Source organism: Coptis chinensis, chromosome 3 (genome assembly GCF_015680905.1).
Source record: "Coptis chinensis isolate HL-2020 chromosome 3, ASM1568090v1, whole genome shotgun sequence".
Taxonomy (NCBI): Eukaryota; Viridiplantae; Streptophyta; class Magnoliopsida; order Ranunculales; family Ranunculaceae; genus Coptis; species Coptis chinensis.
In genome coordinates, this window is record NC_141458.1 from 35,854,093 (window position 1) to 35,870,972 (window position 16,880).

General features: G+C 37.5%; 1 protein-coding gene across 1 annotated transcript; it reads left to right on the forward strand.

The window, feature by feature from the left end:
- Positions 1-958: 958 nt before the first annotated feature.
- On the forward strand, positions 959-16,141 carry LOC147509381 (DExH-box ATP-dependent RNA helicase DExH10-like). The gene is made up of 17 exons (XM_086601699.1): positions 959-1,186; positions 1,280-2,289; positions 7,750-8,064; positions 8,625-8,729; positions 8,825-8,893; positions 9,436-9,603; positions 9,700-9,771; positions 9,874-9,990; positions 10,297-10,518; positions 10,663-10,821; positions 11,905-11,994; positions 12,429-12,524; positions 14,803-14,956; positions 15,063-15,211; positions 15,298-15,393; positions 15,526-15,618; positions 15,848-16,141. Exons 2-17 carry the CDS (start codon positions 1,297-1,299, stop codon positions 15,956-15,958), a joined length of 3,009 nt encoding a protein of 1,002 aa, XP_086457825.1. The 5' UTR covers positions 959-1,186; positions 1,280-1,296; the 3' UTR covers positions 15,959-16,141.
- The last annotated feature ends 739 nt before the right edge of the window (positions 16,142-16,880 follow it).

The window sequence follows — 16,880 nt, forward strand, 5'->3', positions numbered from 1 at the left end:
CACATTAGTTGGCACTAGGGGTGTAAACCGTGTAATACAGGGCGGCCCGGGTCAACTGCAGGTCAAATAGTGATGGGTCGGGGCGGGCACGGGTATAGGGGATACAAATCCAGTGGTCCCCGACGGGGCAGAGTGGGTTGAAGTGTCATGTTTTAGTACTATCACCCGGCCTGTTGGGTCAACTTACGGGGCGGATTTTTGGGCGGGTCATCTGGGTCGGTGGAAATTATCATTTTAACCCAATTTCACCCAAAAATTAAACTTTTTAATTATGCAAGTAATATATTTCCAATTCACAACATAGAGAAAAAAATATAATCAATAATAAAAAATAAAAAATAAAATATATAAAAAAAGAACTTGAACCCAAAACCATATCTATAAATTTGAAACATTTTTCTTGTGATTTACCATTTGTAAATTGATTATTTTTCATAGCATGATAAAATAAAGATGAGAGCGAGGATCTATGATACAAAACAATAAAATATAAACTAAAATAATTCAAAATTAATACAAGGATGAATGATTCATCTTCTTCAAAATTTGAAAGTTGAATTTGAATTTTTGATATTTGCCCAATGTCAAACTTAAATATTTGAAATTGATGTTGAACTCATAAGTTTGTGTTCATATCTCCTAAATTCCTACAAAAGTTAAAAGAAAATATAAATAAAATACAAAAATATTAGAGTAAGAGTCTTGAAATTGTACGGGTCAATTGGGTTGGGTCAACAGCTTTTGACACAGTACGGGTCGGGTTTGAGCATATAACCTACACCCATAGCCCGACCACGTAAAAACAGTGGTGGGGCAGCGCGGGTCTATTTTCGGGTCTGTGCGGGTTTAGGTGGCAGATAAAGACCGGGTACCCTACCAGATGATGGGTCAACGGTTTTTTTTTTACACTCCTAGTTGGCACCGTTGGATATGAATGAGCACGAGATTCCTAACCACACCTTGGTCCTATAAAGCTTATCATGGTTGGAGTGATTGAACTCCTACTTAAGTCTACTGCTTGCGACACTAGCATCGTATCTTTGAGATTCATTTTGGGCTTGGGTCCATCCGGCCCAATCCAGAAAACTTGATAACTCTTATTATTACCAGCACTCAAAACATTAGGGTTTATCAATCCCACCTCCTTCAAACTTGTGTTGGCAGGTCTCCTTCATTAAACTTTAAGGTACGTCAAAACATTTCATTATTACTTACTCACGTGTTTTTTTTTCTCTCTTAAATTCCGTTATTTACACACACTTATATTTTTTGAGATTAGGCAAAATAAAAATAAAAATGGACGAGTCTGAAAAGACAACACTTGGAAAGAGAAAAGAATTAGAGACAACAGCAACACCTGAAAACCCAAATGAAGAAGAATCCCCAACACCCGAGTCAGCATCGAAAAAGCCCAACTTAACTAGAACATGTGTTCATGAAGTAGCTGTGCCTAATGGTTATTCACCTACTAAAGATGAGTCTATTTATGGTACTCTATCGAGCCCGTTGTTTAATGGTACAATGGCGAAGACGTATGCGTTTAAGTTAGACCCGTTTCAGGAAGTATCCATTGCATGTTTGGAAAGAAATGAGTCGGTTTTGGTGTCGGCTCATACTTCAGCTGGGAAAACTGCGGTTGCAGAGTATGCGATTGCGATGGGTTTTAGAGATAAGCAAAGGGTTTTGTATACTTCGCCGTTGAAAGCTTTGAGTAATCAGAAGTATAGAGAGTTGAGTCAGGAGTTTTCGGATGTTGGGCTGATGACGGGTGATGTTACTATTTCGCCTAATGCGAATGTTTTGGTTATGACTACGGAGATTCTTAGAGGAATGCTTTATAGAGGTTCTGAAGTTTTGAAAGAAGTTGCGTGGGTTATTTTTGACGAAATTCATTATATGAAGGATAGGGAAAGAGGGGTTGTTTGGGAAGAGAGTATTATATTTCTGCCACCGGCGATTAAGATGGTGTTTTTGTCGGCTACAATGTCGAATGCTACTGAATTTGCTGAGTGGATTTGCAATTTGCATAAACAGCCTTGTCATGTAGTCTACACAGATTTCCGTCCAACCCCTTTGCAGCATTATGTGTTTCCTGTGGGTGGAGCAGGATTGTATCTTGTCGTGGATGAGAACGAGCTGTTCAGGGAGGACAACTTTGTGAAGCTACAAGATACTTTTATAAAGAAAAAACTGGAAAATGATCGTAGGAATGGAAATGGCAGATCAAGTGGAAGGATTGCAAAATCTGGTACTGCTCAAGGGGGATCTGACATATATAAGATTGTGAAGGTATACACTTGTTGTCCATTTTCTACTTTCATTTGCAAAGTGTATTTCAGTTTGCCTCAATATGCAAACAGTTTCATATAGTTTTTCTTTGAGACTGACCAAAAATATAAATATAGTCTTTATTGTTTGTGAAATAATAGGTATCTTTACTTTAGGCATCTTGTGAACACAAATTAATAATCTGTTCTTTGATGTTTCACTTGACAACTGGGGCCGGATGTCAGACATATGGAGTGAAAATGTAGAACTTTGTTATTTGTTTACTGATACTTACTAGTATACATCTTAATAATTTTTTGTTGCAAAGTCATTTTTGTAGTAATATATTGGTATTTGAATGGAAACTGTGAGTTCGTGATGTATGCATGCTGAAATCCGTTTGAATACCTGTTTATAACAATCTACCCTCTTGTCTACTAGTTAACAGAAATAGAAAAGCTATGGTATTTTATGTGGGGTATTTGGTTGGAACGGAATAGACGTATTTTTTGAGGGCAAAACTATGGCGATCCAGAAAGTCGTACTAGATATCAAAGGGCTCCTTTGTTATTGGAGTAAAATTTTTGTGGACCTAAGAAACATTCATTTTGAACAATTTGTAGCTAGATGGGAAGATATTATGTATAGAGAGTCTTGAGTAGTGTGGTTGGTTTATTTTTGGGTTGTTTTTGTATTTCCGTTGTAATGGTAGGTTAACTCGACCTACGTTTTCTTTGATTAATACAATTTAACTTTTACCGAGCAAAAAAAAAAGGAAATAGAAAAGAAAAAAAAATGGTCATTTTAACATAATGGGACTTCACCACGTATTACCTGTGGCCCCAGCGTTCTGACTTGATCCTGTCTTATATTATTCTTTGAGGGTGTTTGGAAACCAGAAGCCAACTGGCTTCTAGTTAAGACAGAAGTGAAAGAGAAAAAATGTCAGTTTGGCAACATGGTTACTTAAAAGTTGAAAACTTAAGAATTTAGTTTGGCAAACAGAAAACATTAAAAGTAAAAAAGATGAAGGTTCCTGTGATAAGATGTATACAGCCTCATTCACTCTCGTTGCTTTGAAGGTTCTTCATTCAAGAGACCTAAATCACCAACAGTGTATAGATCCAACCAAATATATTCAACAAGAGACCTAAAGCTTACATATTGTCATGTATAATTTGTGATAGGAACATATTCAGAATGATGATCATGTTAAATCAGAGAAGACCCTGTTCTAAGATTGTTTACTTTAAATTTATTGACAACATTAGATGGTAAAGAAGTGAAGCCGAATCATCACACAAAATTTGGGAAGAAGAAAAATGAGAAAATTAAAGAGGATAAAGAAAAAACCAATCTAAGCCTAGAGAGAATTTGAGGTGTTCTTTAAATATAGAAGGTTAGGAGAAGAAGTGTAGAAGACGGTGTCTTTGCTTTATAGGATTATTGGAGATTATGGTTAGTGAAAGAGATTACAATTGCGAAGAAGTTAATAAACAAAAAAATTCTTTGTCTAGTGGGAATAAACTCTGCACTCTATTATCCAGTGGGAGAACAGTTTATATGTATCCGATAATTTTAGCCCAAAGTCGATTTTCCAGAAGCAAATAACAAATATTTTTGTCTCCATTTTTTTATTATTATTATTTATTTATTACTATTTTCATTTTGTAGCAAAAAAGTCATCTTATATATTCATACTACTGTATTTATTGACTTAATGTAGTAACAAGGTACTATTTTCTGGTATTGCCAAACACCTTCCTTATATAAGTCAGTACCTTGGTTAAGTTTTTGTTGCATGAATGTGATATTTTCATGACATAGCGTAGTTCCTCGAGTGAAGACTCATAATAAACATCTTTTGAGCCTTAGATTACAAGGATATGACGTCTTCAAGTTCCTGTTACATAGGCTTGTGACATAACACAAAACACTTGGATGAGGGGGTGCATCTGTGTTGCATGGGTACAGGTATGAGTATCCAATTTGGACACCGGGATGGACACGGCATGGTCTAAAAAGCAGATATGTGGACACGGCTAATATTTATTTTAATTTTTTTTTTTTTTTTTAGAAAAAACTATTTGGCAATAAGGTTATTGAAAAGATAAGTAAAATTCTGTGGTTACAGGATCTCAATTCTAATATTTTATGTTTGTGTGGGTCATATCATATAAAAGATACATTATCCTACACCTCTTACTGTAGAAGTGTAGGTGTCGTATCTGGGTCATGTGTCCGCGTCAGGCACGCCGACATGTGAGTGTCGGACACGAGACACAACATAAAATATGAAGTACCCATGCAACAGAGGGGTGCATTCATCCCTGTATTCACTTCTTGTAAATGATTGGGGGGGGATGTGGGGACTAAGAAATTCAATGAAAGGTGGCGGAAGAAATTAAATCGTCAGATGTTTGGTTGGGGGGGGGGGGAAGAGCTGGATGGGCTCGAAATACTGAGAAAGTTGGAGTGTGGGAAAGATGATGACGTGGCAAGCAAAGGATTGACGGGGGTGCCCCTCTGGTAGGCCCAAGGGAAGTGCAAATGCCCTTGCCCCATGTTGAGTGAGTATGATTATGGAATCGGAAAGGGGAATGATGATGGAATTTTGTAGGGCACACGTGGAAGCCATGAGGTGTGACAAACTGACAATAAACATGGGCTGGTTGTAATGCAATAAGAGATGGTAGTGCGATCGGACAGGTGGTAGATCTGAAGGAACATAAATAAATGACATAAACATGGGCTGGAATGATTGTGGGGCTGTAGAAGGTGAAGGTAAGGATGTGGAAACTCAGACTCGATGGGGTCCAGGAACAGATCTGAGGTTAGTAAGAAAAGGGTGGTGGATGGGCCAAAGGCTATTTTTTTAATAGATCAATCCCAAAGAAAAAACAAAAGGAAAGAAGGATTGAAGAGCCCAAGAAAAGGAGTCCAAAGAGCAAGGAATGGCCAAGCCTTTAATTAGATAGAGTAAAGCACAAGAGGAGAGGTTAGGGGCTGGACAATGGCTCAGTCATTGATCAATTAGGCGAAAGGGGAAGGGAATAAAAAAGAAAAGAGAAGCCACTGAAAGTCTATAAAGAAGAAGGACAAAGATAGAGGAGCAAGAACAAAGAGCCTTGACAGCAGCAGTGGAGGAGGCTAAAAGGGATCAAGCTGGAGGTAGTGGTCAACAAGAAGATTTGGGGAAAGTCGAGAGATGGAAATCCGGTGCTCAAGAGGTGGGAAGAGTGAGTAAAGGTGAAGTAGTGGGGGTGCAATAGCAGCAGTGTAAAGACTGAGCTTTAAAGAAAGCAGGAGGAGATGATCCAGTTTGAGGGATGATGAGGTCTCAAGGTCAACCAAAGCAAGCAGAAAATAGTGAAGCTTCTTGAGGAGAAGGAGAAGAGTAGGAAGGAGGAAGATATGGTCGAAGATGCCTATTTATAGTCAGAGGACAGCACCTACTTCGATGACCTGGATGATGAAGACAGTGAGGAATACAAACCATGTGTGATTCAGCTGTTCGGAGGAGGGCTTCGGGGTAGAGGATGGGGCTGAAGAAGGATGATAAGAGGATGATGGAAAGGGTGGTAGTTGTAATATTGTTGTATATAGGGGAGGTTTATTTTCTTTAGGATAGGTTTTGTGTTGTTTTTCGTTTCCTTCTTTTGGGTTTTTTAGGGTGGTAGGGCCTGGGCCAACTCAAGCTGCTTATGACTTGTCTTGGTTATTGATGTAACTACATACTGGTAATATCAATATAATGACCTTTTACTGGTAAAAAAAAGATGCAGGGCGGAAAACGAAAAGCTTGATGTTTCCCTAGATTGGATGAGTAGGATAGCAGGAACTTCAAATGTCTTAGTTGGCCTCCCATAACCCCGTCACCTACAAAGAAAGTAAGAGTTAGGGATTGAACAAATGATTCCAGGTCCAGTTGGATTTGTTTCTCGAGTGCAGGCATCTTAACTTTAGCACTTCAGGAGAATAACTAGAGGAACCCATAAGTTGGAGTAAAGGTCATTGCAGGATCATGTTGTTTTGTTATAGGCTATATTAGAAAGAGTTGAGGTGAGATTGTAAGCATGTGTGATGGATAGTTGCTTAAGCAAGTGTTTGCTCCAAAGCGCTTAGCTTAGCCGCTTAGGGACAACTAAACTGATATTTCTCAAGGATGCTTTGGAGGAATTAAGCTGAAAATTAGTTGGGTAATGTACTTATCACTAAAAAAAATCATTCTTTTTATATAAATTCATGTTACATATATACCCTAATAGTATTATTCATGATTTAGATGTTCCAAACTAAAGAGTTGTTTTTCCAATGTGTAACTTTTGTATAGTTTAACGAATATAAATATTTACTGAATGTGAAAAAAAATTCTGTATGAGAGGGGAGACAGCATTTACAAGGCCTAGGACATCACAACTAGGTTGGCACCTTTACAAAGAGGTAGGGGATGGCTGTGACTGTGGCTTTATTTGCTTATTTGAATGGGGAACACACAATAGTTTATATTAATTTCTGCCGTCTTCGAGATGGGAGGGAGGATCTCTAGTAACATATCTAGTAATATACTTGTAAGTGCACTACTCTAGTTACATAAAAATCCTGAAATGTCTATCCGAGTATCCTCCCGTTGCTCATACAAAGAAAATCAAAACTAACAAAGGCCTTGCTGGCATACAGTTCTTGCCTGTCCATTGTGAGCCTTAAAAAAAAAGTAATAAATCAACCCACTGGATGTAGTGAAATTTCCATATAACCTCCCTAGATATGCAAGGAAATCACCTGGATGGGCACAAATTATTCTCTCCCCCTCCTCCCCCCCCCCCCCCGCGGTGAAAGGGACGACAAAGCTGCACTCTGTTAGGAGTAAACTTTTACCATGTACAAATCACAATAGGGCATCTAAGGAGGATGTGTAAAGTATTGCGTGATAAGCGATATTGTATGCCTCTCTTTCCCAGTTCCGCAGTCAAGAATTTACCCAATGTCCCAGTAAGGGAAAACTGAACCTTACAAGGAATGGGGGATTTTCCTTCAATTTCAAGGATATGATATGCAAAATATCGAGTTGGACTTGACACTTTAATTTTTCTTTTGAAATGATGTCGAATCACTTGGCGGTTATCTTATTTTTTTGATTGGCAAGCTTGTTTTTAAACAAGATCAGTAACTCATTGATGTGGCGGGGTTTGAACCCCAGACCTCTGGTATCATCACCCAAAGGTTTTGCCAACTTTGCTAGTTGGCACCTGCAAAAAAAGACTGTTATCTCCTTTGTTAATGCTCTCCAGTCATTGTTCTCATGTGTGGCAGTTTCTCTTGGGTGCTTTATCGCCTGCCTTTTTCTTTCCCGTTCTTTGAAGAGAATATACTTTCTACGTAATATTCACCTGTCAACTAGGACTATATTTTAATTTTTTATGTTGTTGGCTAGTCCATTTTTTCTCACAAATATATGGTACATATATGTTGCAATTTCAGATGATTATGGAGCGGAAATTTCAACCAGTTATCATTTTCAGCTTCAGCAGAAGAGAATGTGAGCAACACGCAATGTCTATGTCCAAGCTTGACTTTAACACCGACGAAGAAAAGGAAGTTGTAGAACAGGTTTTCCGAAATGCAATACTTTGCCTAAATGAAGAGGACAGAAACTTGCCTGCTATTGAGTTAATGTTGCCACTTCTGCAACGAGGTATAGCTGTTCACCATTCTGGCCTTCTACCAATAATTAAAGAATTAGTGGAGCTTCTCTTCCAGGAGGGCCTCGTAAAGGCCCTATTTGCTACAGAAACGGTAAGGTTGCCCCATTTTGTTTTTGGGTTTCATTTGTATCTCTATTTCCTTTTCCCGCTGAAGATAGAATGAAGATGCTATGCATACTTAACATCTGCAAATCTACTAGATGCCTACATGTAGTACCTAAACATGACATTAGTGTTTTCAATTGGGATTGGTTCAGCATATATCTCTAAATCAGACTGAAGTGTCCAGATTCTTTTCATGACTCCTAGACCCATGCCCAACTAAAGTGATTGATAATTAAAATCCATCAATAACAGTTTTACACATTCAATGTGCATTAGATAGAATTGTCTGGTTTTCCAAACCCGAGTTGAATCTCATTTGGGATAAAATCCTAAAGTTTGAGTCAGATCTACCTTAATGATCCAAATCAACTAAGTATAGGTTTAGTATGGCTGGTTGCTGGATTTATCTGAACCCACTAAGGATCCTCAGTGCACATTGTTTCAGTTATGGAAATACCCTGTTTGTACATTTAATACATTTTAGGCACATTCGTTTAATTGTTTAACTTCACCTGTAACATTTTTCATCGTTCTCACATTTGACAGTTTGCAATGGGTTTGAATATGCCTGCAAAAACTGTTGTTTTTACTTCTGTTAAGAAATGGGATGGCGATAGTCATCGTTATATAGGATCCGGTGAATATATCCAGGTACGTGAAAGATTTTACAAATTTATTATAGTACCTGTCCTGCGTTAGGTTTCCAGGTTTTGACCACTGCTACCACTTTTTTTTTCTTTGAATAGATGAGCGGAAGAGCAGGGCGTCGTGGCAAAGATGAGCGTGGTATTTGCATCATAATGATTGATGAGCAGGTCATTTTTTTGGCTAGCCTTCTCACTATCTGCTGTTTCCTTCAATGAGCATCTCACTTTGTACTTTTCTGTTGTGCAAGCTTAGTTTTAAAATTCAAGGTTGTATCAGTTAGCTCTTCAGTGAGCTGAGTTCTGGGTGGTGTATCGTCACATTTCAGATCTAAATGCCAGAAATCCATGATAGAATGAACAGCATCTCATTGTAGCCTTAAAATCTGTTGACATATATGAGCCTCTAATATATTAATAAAATTGACCCTTCACATAAGTTCTAGCTTATAGAGAAATTGACAATTTAACATGGTATCAGAGCCACTGGTTTCTGAGAGGTCTCGGGTTCAACTCCTACTAGGTGAAGATGTCCAGTCCTTCTACCTGTGTATTTCCAGTGTATCCCGCTGAGGGGGAGTGTTGACATATATGAGCCTCTAATATATTAATAAAATTGACCCTTCACAGAAGTTCGAGCTTATGGAGAAATTGGCAATTTAACAAAATCCTCTTTAAAAGTTTCCAATTGTGGTGTTTTTTTTCTTATTCAGATGGAGATGAATACACTTAAGGATATGGTTTTGGGTAAACCTGCACCTTTAGTCAGTACCTTCAGACTGAGCTACTACTCAATTTTGAACTTGATGAGCCGTGCCGAGGGCCAATTTACTGCTGAGCATGTTATCAAGAATTCATTTCACCAGTTCCAGTATGAGAAGGTATATTTCGGAGTACCTTATTGATATTACCAGTGCAGAAGTATTTGCTGCTAGTAGTAAGAATTATAACTACGATTACATGTTTTGGATATGTAGGCTTTACCTGATATTGGGGAAAAGGTTGCAAAGCTAGAGCAGGAGGCTTCTGTGCTTGATGCGTCAGGGGAGGTGTTTGATCTCTTTACTTGTTTTCACGATTGCATATATTTGAGCTTATAAGTTACATATATAGCCTTCTTTTCGTTTAATTATTTATTTTGGGATGTATAGGCAGAAGTTGCTGAATACCATAAGATAAGACTTGATATAGCCCAACTTGAGAAGAAGATGATGTCAGAGATAACCAGACCTGAAAGAATTCTCTATTTTCTTGTTCCTGGTAGGCTGGTAAGTCACAAATGGGATGAGGTGTCCATCATCATCATATAAGTCCGTCCTCAGTTGGTCTTCATTATAGTTTGTTTTACCCTTAATTGATAAAACTGGTTCTTTAATCATTTCTGATTCCCACGACGTTGCTTGTTATCAAGAACTAATGCTTGTACTGTATTCATGAATAATGTAGATTGTAGAATGTCCGTCTTACATGACTTTAGATCTCAAGATTTTTGGACTGTCATTTTCCAAGTTGATACTTGATATCATTGTTATATTGTAATGCGATGACTGTCAGAAAATAATTGTCTGTGGTAGGTTAAGATACGTGACGGCGGAACTGATTGGGGATGGGGAGTGGTAGTGAATGTCATGAAAAAGTCCCCCATAGCACTGGGCAATTTGCCATCGGCCTTGTCTTCACGTGGTAGTGGCTATATAGTGGATACTCTGCTTCATTGCTCTGCTGGCTCAACTGAGAATGGTTCGCGCACAAAACCTTGTCCACCACGTCTTGGTGAAAAGGGTGAAATGCACGTGGTGAGTTGAAGCTCATGTGAAGCAACAATTTTATCAAGGGTCAGTTCATTAATCCTATGGATAGGATATCGAAAGTGAATGCTGAGCTTGAGTCTTTGAATTACGTCTACTGATTGTACATTCTTATCATTTTTTTCACTGTAGGTTCCTGTTCAGTTGCCTTTAATTTGTGCTCTCAGCAAATATAGAGTATCTATTCCTTCCGACCTCAGACCAGTGGAAGCACGGCAAAGCATTCTGCTGGCGGTACAGGAACTGGTTTCAGGATTTCCTAACGGTTTTCCAAAGCTTAATCCTGTAAAGGTATTCGTCTGTTACGTTTTGATATTATATCATTCGAGATATGACATCTAAAATGCTTTTCTGTAAAGTTTTGACATAAAAATGCTATTCTGGAGACTTTTTCGCAAAACTTGTAAATATTATCTGGTTAGCTAATATTCGTAGAATTTTGGGTTCTTCTATTACATCAAACCAGTGTTCAGAAAGCGCCTTTGGCAGAAAAATGCTGCGAGGCTATAGCCTCAATGGCAGAGTATCTGAAGAACCTTAGAACCTAGTTTTTTTTGCTGTTTCTGTTCAGAAGCTCCCGCAATTGTTGTTCAAAGGACAACCAGCCTTATTCAAATGGAAATGGTTACATTTCAAAAATAAAAACAATAACTAAGTTGTTTTTGGCATTGAGGATTGATTGAGGCTTACACATTAATAAGCCTCTGAAAAGCCTAGCTCCTAAAAGGATCTTATGCGTAACCGTTGCATCGAACAAAAGAATTTGGAGGAATAGTTAAATGTATGATCCTAAAATACGGACTCACAAATATTTCTCAAATAGTTAAATGTCCGATGCTTAGACGTTGAATATATTGGAGGAATTTTGGTGTTATTTTGAGAATTTCATATAGGCTGTGTTTGGTTCACTGAAATCTGATTCTAAAAGAAAAAAAATTCTTTGATTTGGTTTTCCATGTAATGATATTCCAAGAATTTGGATTTTGTATGTTTGGTTGGAAATAGGAAAGTTTGTTGTAGTTGAGTGTAGTTTGGGAGTACTGGATCAAGGCTTGTGAAACTTGCGCGAAGTAGGGAATCAAAACCTTTTGAAACCTGCAATCTCTAAAATCTCTCCCTCTCTCTATCTTGTGAGCCTCGACCATCAAAAATAGAAAACAACTTCCTCTCTGTTAAAATGGAGGTTGCTTTCCTCCTTTTAAACACATTTGAAGAATCTGTTTTCTAGTTTTTCATTTTCTATTGTGAACCAAACATTCAAAAGTTTTCAATTTCCTTGAAAACACTTTCTTTTTCTCAATTTTCCTTGAACCAAACACAGCCATAGTATTTAGTCTTACTTGATCTTTTGATGCTTTTGTTCCTGTTTGGTAGGATATGGGCATTGAGGATCCAGAGCTTGTTGAGCTGGTTAATCAAATTGAGGAACTTGAGAAGAAATTGTTTGCTCATCCACTGCATAAGGTTTGTATTTCTGTCACATATAAACATGTCTGTGCCCCGTTTCTGCACATAGGCATTACAATCTCAAAGTCTTTTGGTGATCAACACAAATTCAATATAATGTTTTACAAAGTTTGCAAAACAAGACAGTTACATACTTACGTCACCTGTAACCCATCGTGGCAAGGTGCTACAAGGCCCCACTAAAGGATACCTATTCTCAAAATCTTAGCAGCTCTCTTATTTGCACCAAGCAGTGTTCACCAGCATATATACACTAATATACGTGTTGAAACAATGCACAAGCGTGTGACATGTTTGTATATATATTTAGGTTACTGTGTCAGATGGGTGTATGTATCTTTCTTAGTAGATTACTCCACATGGTCCCATTGAAAGTATTTTCTTTTATGTTGTGCTAGCTAACAAGATTTTTTTTATCGTACACTCGGCAGTCCTCTCAAGACACGCAACAGATCAAATGTTTCCAGAGAAAAGCAGAGGTGAATCATGAAATTCAACTGCTCAAATCAAAGATGCGTGATTCTCAGGTTGTTATTTTGTTTGAAAAATTCCAGTTTACAATACTGATTATTCCTTTTATGTTTATCCTTTGTTTATCCTGTACTGATGATCTTTGACTTCATTAGTATGATTCACGGTATTTAAGATAAGATCTCTACCTAAAAAATACAAAGTAGAACTGAAACATGCACACCGTTATTTGGTTTCTGTTTGTTCATCACATGTTCCCTCTATTTTCTGAATATTCCTATGTATCAGCTCATGAAGTCCTTGTAAGTTTGTCATTTTTTGCCCTGTACTGATTCGACTTGTATATTATGATGATTCACAGCATTTAAGATAAAAACTGTTTTTAATAATAGGAAGCAGAACTGAAAAATGCGCATTGGTATTTTGTTTTTGGGTAAATCTGTATCTTATTCATTAGGAGAGAAAAAGCTGAGTGAGAGACTTATGGGGCGTCTCTTTTTGCCGAATTTCCGATTTTTCCGAAATCCGACCCGAAATTGGTCTGGCTTTGGGTGTAGTTTTCATTTTCCGATTTTCTGATTTTCCAATTTCCGAAAATTCCGAAAAAAAATTGGATCGGATTCGGATATAACTCTAAAAACCGATCCGATCCGAAAGTTTCGATATATAGCCAATCTGAAATTTTCGATATTATTGCCAATTTATTTCGAAAATATATACTTCTCTCACTATCTACTTGATTAGATCTCGACCGTTCATTCATTTTCTAGTTTTTTATTTCCAAAAACAAAACAAAAACATAACCTAGCCGCTACTTCCCCACTTGAATTGGACCACTCCACTGTCATTACACCGTCTGCCATAACAACAATGATATGAAAAAAAATGTCATTGAGTCATACAATGACTTCCAGACCAATCCAAAAACTAAATTCCAATAGATAGAATGTTATGTAAAGCTACTTAGAGTCCAAGACCAGAATCCATTATTCATGCAGACACTTCACGCTTCAATTTCCACACACGAAAAAAGATTGAAACATTACAAATACCCAGACCTCAATAGAATGCAATGCTTGCTGTTGGTGGCTGAATGTTCTTTTTCTCATTTTTTCTTGGATCACTTGTTTGAATGAAAATGGGTTTTCTCAGTAAACAAGTGCGTATTGTTGTTGGTATATTGGTGTTGTGGACATGGTTTTCTCTCCCTACAATGAACATTGGCGTATGATATTCCAAAAATAATTGAAAGTAAAGAGATCTTAGAAAATTTACCAAGTATTCCGAAATTTCCGAGTTATTCCGAAATTTCCAAAAGTTCCGAAATTGGAAATATATTTTGAATCCAAAAAAAAATTGGATCGGATTTGGCTAGCATATTAGGTTCCAAAAAAAATTCGGAAAAATTCCGAAAGAGGTTAATCCGATCCGATCCGAAGTCACCCCTAGAGAGACTCATGAATACAAGAAGAGGGAGCAGAAAATGCAAAGAAAGAAAAGAAAAAGGCACTTAGTAGCTTAATTTCTTTGTTCAACTTAATCCTGTTAAAATGTCATGTAGCTGTAACTTTCAGTGAACGAGACATCCTCATACTATGATAACCATAATACAGTACTTACAATACCAGCTTTTGCTAGCTGCCTCGAAGAATTCCTTGTAGTGAATCCCTTTGCACTGGGGGAATCTTTTAGGCCGAAGGAGAAGGGTGTCAGTGTCATGCTGATGTTGTAGCTAGTAGCCACAGATCTATATTGCGTTAAAATTTCCTATTTTCATTCTGAATGCTTCAAGATGTTGGTCTCTAAGCGTTCTTTTTCATTTTGCAATGTACAAAGCCATCGAGAAGTGGGATGCGAATCTTGAGGCAATCTACAACTGATAGAAAAAGTCATATCGAAGTGGATTCGACTTTCTTACAGATATAAATACCCACCATGTATAAGTTTGAATTTTGAAATCAGTAGATCTCTTCACATTTGTTTTTTTACTATAATATTAGTTCAGCTGCTTTGTTTGTCAGTTAATAACTGATAAAGATAGAGGTCTCTCTGTCACGTATGATTCTTTGTTTTAGATATATATATTTAGCATCATGTAAAATGTAATGAAAAAAGTGTCAGTGTTGTATGAAAAAACTTCTGCTTTAGCTTGTCAAGCATTACTGTCACAGTGTCACCTGAGGATTTGTTCGTTGATTATATATATCCTATACCCATTTGATTTCAGCTTTGTTCTCTTGATTCACTCTTCTGATGAGATCTTTTACTCGTTCAATAATAATTAAAGTTTTTCTTCTGTCTAAAAAAAAAGAGTTGCTGGTATTCATTGTGCAGCTTCAAAAATTCCGTGATGAACTCAAAAATCGTTCAAGGGTTTTGAAGAAGCTTGGCCATATTGATGCTGATGGCGTTGTCCAGTTAAAGGGTCGTGCCGCATGCTTGATAGACACAGGAGATGAACTTCTTGTTACGGAACTGATGTTCAATGGTGAGTTTATGAGTTATGACTCAACAGTTTCTTTTGTTGCGATTTCCTTCTTTCTTCAGGATTAAGTATTCATCTGCTTTGCTAATTTGGGCAAGTGTTTCTTTAGGTACGTTTAACGATCTTGATCCTCACCAAGTTGTAGCTCTAGCAAGTTGCTTCATTCCTGGAGATAGATCAAATGAGCAAATACATTTGAGAACTGAACTTGCAAAACCTCTCCAACAACTTCAAGACAGTGCGAGGAGAATAGCAGAGGTGTGTGGATTTGTAGAACTCCTCATGACTCTTGTTTGGTAAATTCTCTGAAAAGGGATATATCTGATTGGTTCAATATGTTTCAGATACAACGAGAGTGCAAATTAGAGGTGAATGTGGACGAATATGTGGAATCTACCGTTAGACCTTATTTGATGGATGTGATCTACTGTTGGTCAAAGGTTTGCTGTGTGCTCATATTTGCTAGTCACTATCTTTAAAATGTCCTTATTTGTTTTTTGACTATGCTAAATTGCTAGACCATTTCTACTGCTATTGGGAGTTTTCTAAACCATTTCTCTATATTCTCCCAGGGTGCAACTTTTGCAGAGATAATAGAAATGACTGACATATTTGAAGGGAGTATCATACGACTTGCTAGGAGGTTGGATGAATTTTTAAATCAGGTAATTTAATTATTTTTAGATTTTGATCTACTTGTGTAGTATTCGTCTCTTCTACTGTCAGTTGGCATGTCTCATCCTGAGCAATTAATCTCCTGAAACCAAATCATTTGGATCTTTCTTAATCAGACTTGTCCTTCCATATACTGGATGCATTTAGCCGTCCCTTTAATCTTTTTTGTCTTTCATCGGTTTTACTTATCTATTAGACCTGATTACTGATCTTTCTCAGTTGCGCTCTGCTGCTCATGCTGTGGGGGAGCTTGATTTGGAGAGCAAGTTTGCAGCGGGTAGCGAAAGCTTGCGGCGTGGTATTATGTTTGCCAACTCCCTGTACACATGACCTTGCATTGTCCGTGTTTCAACTGTAATGTCTGTTGTAAGCAGTTATGCTGATGTATATTCTTGAAGCAATGTGTTTTTGCTTGATTAGCTGTCTTCTGATAAAATGCTAGATTAGCTCTCGTTTGCCACTCTACCTTATATGTTACCTTTTCTTCTTATTCTCTTTGGGTTATCCCGTATCTGAATTTGCGCCAAAATGATTTGCTGCTTTATATTTATGAAAAAAATGGTCCGGATTTGAAAAAACACTCATATCTGGTGAAAAGTCGCTTGAAAAACAGGAAAACGGGTTAGATGTTGCATTGTAACTGAATTAAATCCACTAATGTGGAGATAATATTTACAGTATTCATCAAAAAAAAAAAAGAGATCGTTTTTACAGAGGGCCGTGGGTTTTGTGTGCCAATGTAAATGTTAGTTGAAACTTCGGTGTTTTCGCCCTTCAGAAATTTCTTCTAGTGCTATTGATCCCATATCGTGAGATGTCTATTTAAAACTTGATTTCATGCTCCAATTTGTGGGAACAACTTGAGGTTTTTTATTCTTAGCTGCATTGCAGATATTTCTAACTAAGATTACAGAACAAGTATGGGCGTTTGGTAACTTCGTATGCTTGACTGTTTGAGTACTGGGTCAACCAAGACATGGGAACTTGGGAAGGTTAAGCACACCACACGGGCACACACGGGACCCATTTTTGAGTGACCTTAGTAAGAGAGCAACTGTACGTGGCCTGTGGGGTGTAAAGGCCGGACATTGCATGTAGGTGTTCTTAGATGGAGAGCTATATCGCCAATATTTTTTTCCAAATGTTTGAACTACAAATGCATGAAGCTTTTGAAAATCCAGCAAGGACGAATACATTCTCAAGAGAAGACGCATGAAACTACAAGTAAACTGCAATAATCTGGGACTAACCA

Excerpts from the sequence above, each read along its gene's own strand:
- LOC147509381 (XM_086601699.1), top strand. The coding sequence starts at position 1,297 with ATGGACGAGTCTGAAAAGACAACACTTGGAAAGAGAAAAGAATTAGAG. Across the intron at positions 2,290-7,749 it reads ACATATATAAGATTGTGAAG|ATGATTATGGAGCGGAAATT; the intron begins GTATACACTTGT and ends TTGCAATTTCAG. Across the intron at positions 9,604-9,699 it reads ACCAGTTCCAGTATGAGAAG|GCTTTACCTGATATTGGGGA; the intron begins GTATATTTCGGA and ends TTGGATATGTAG.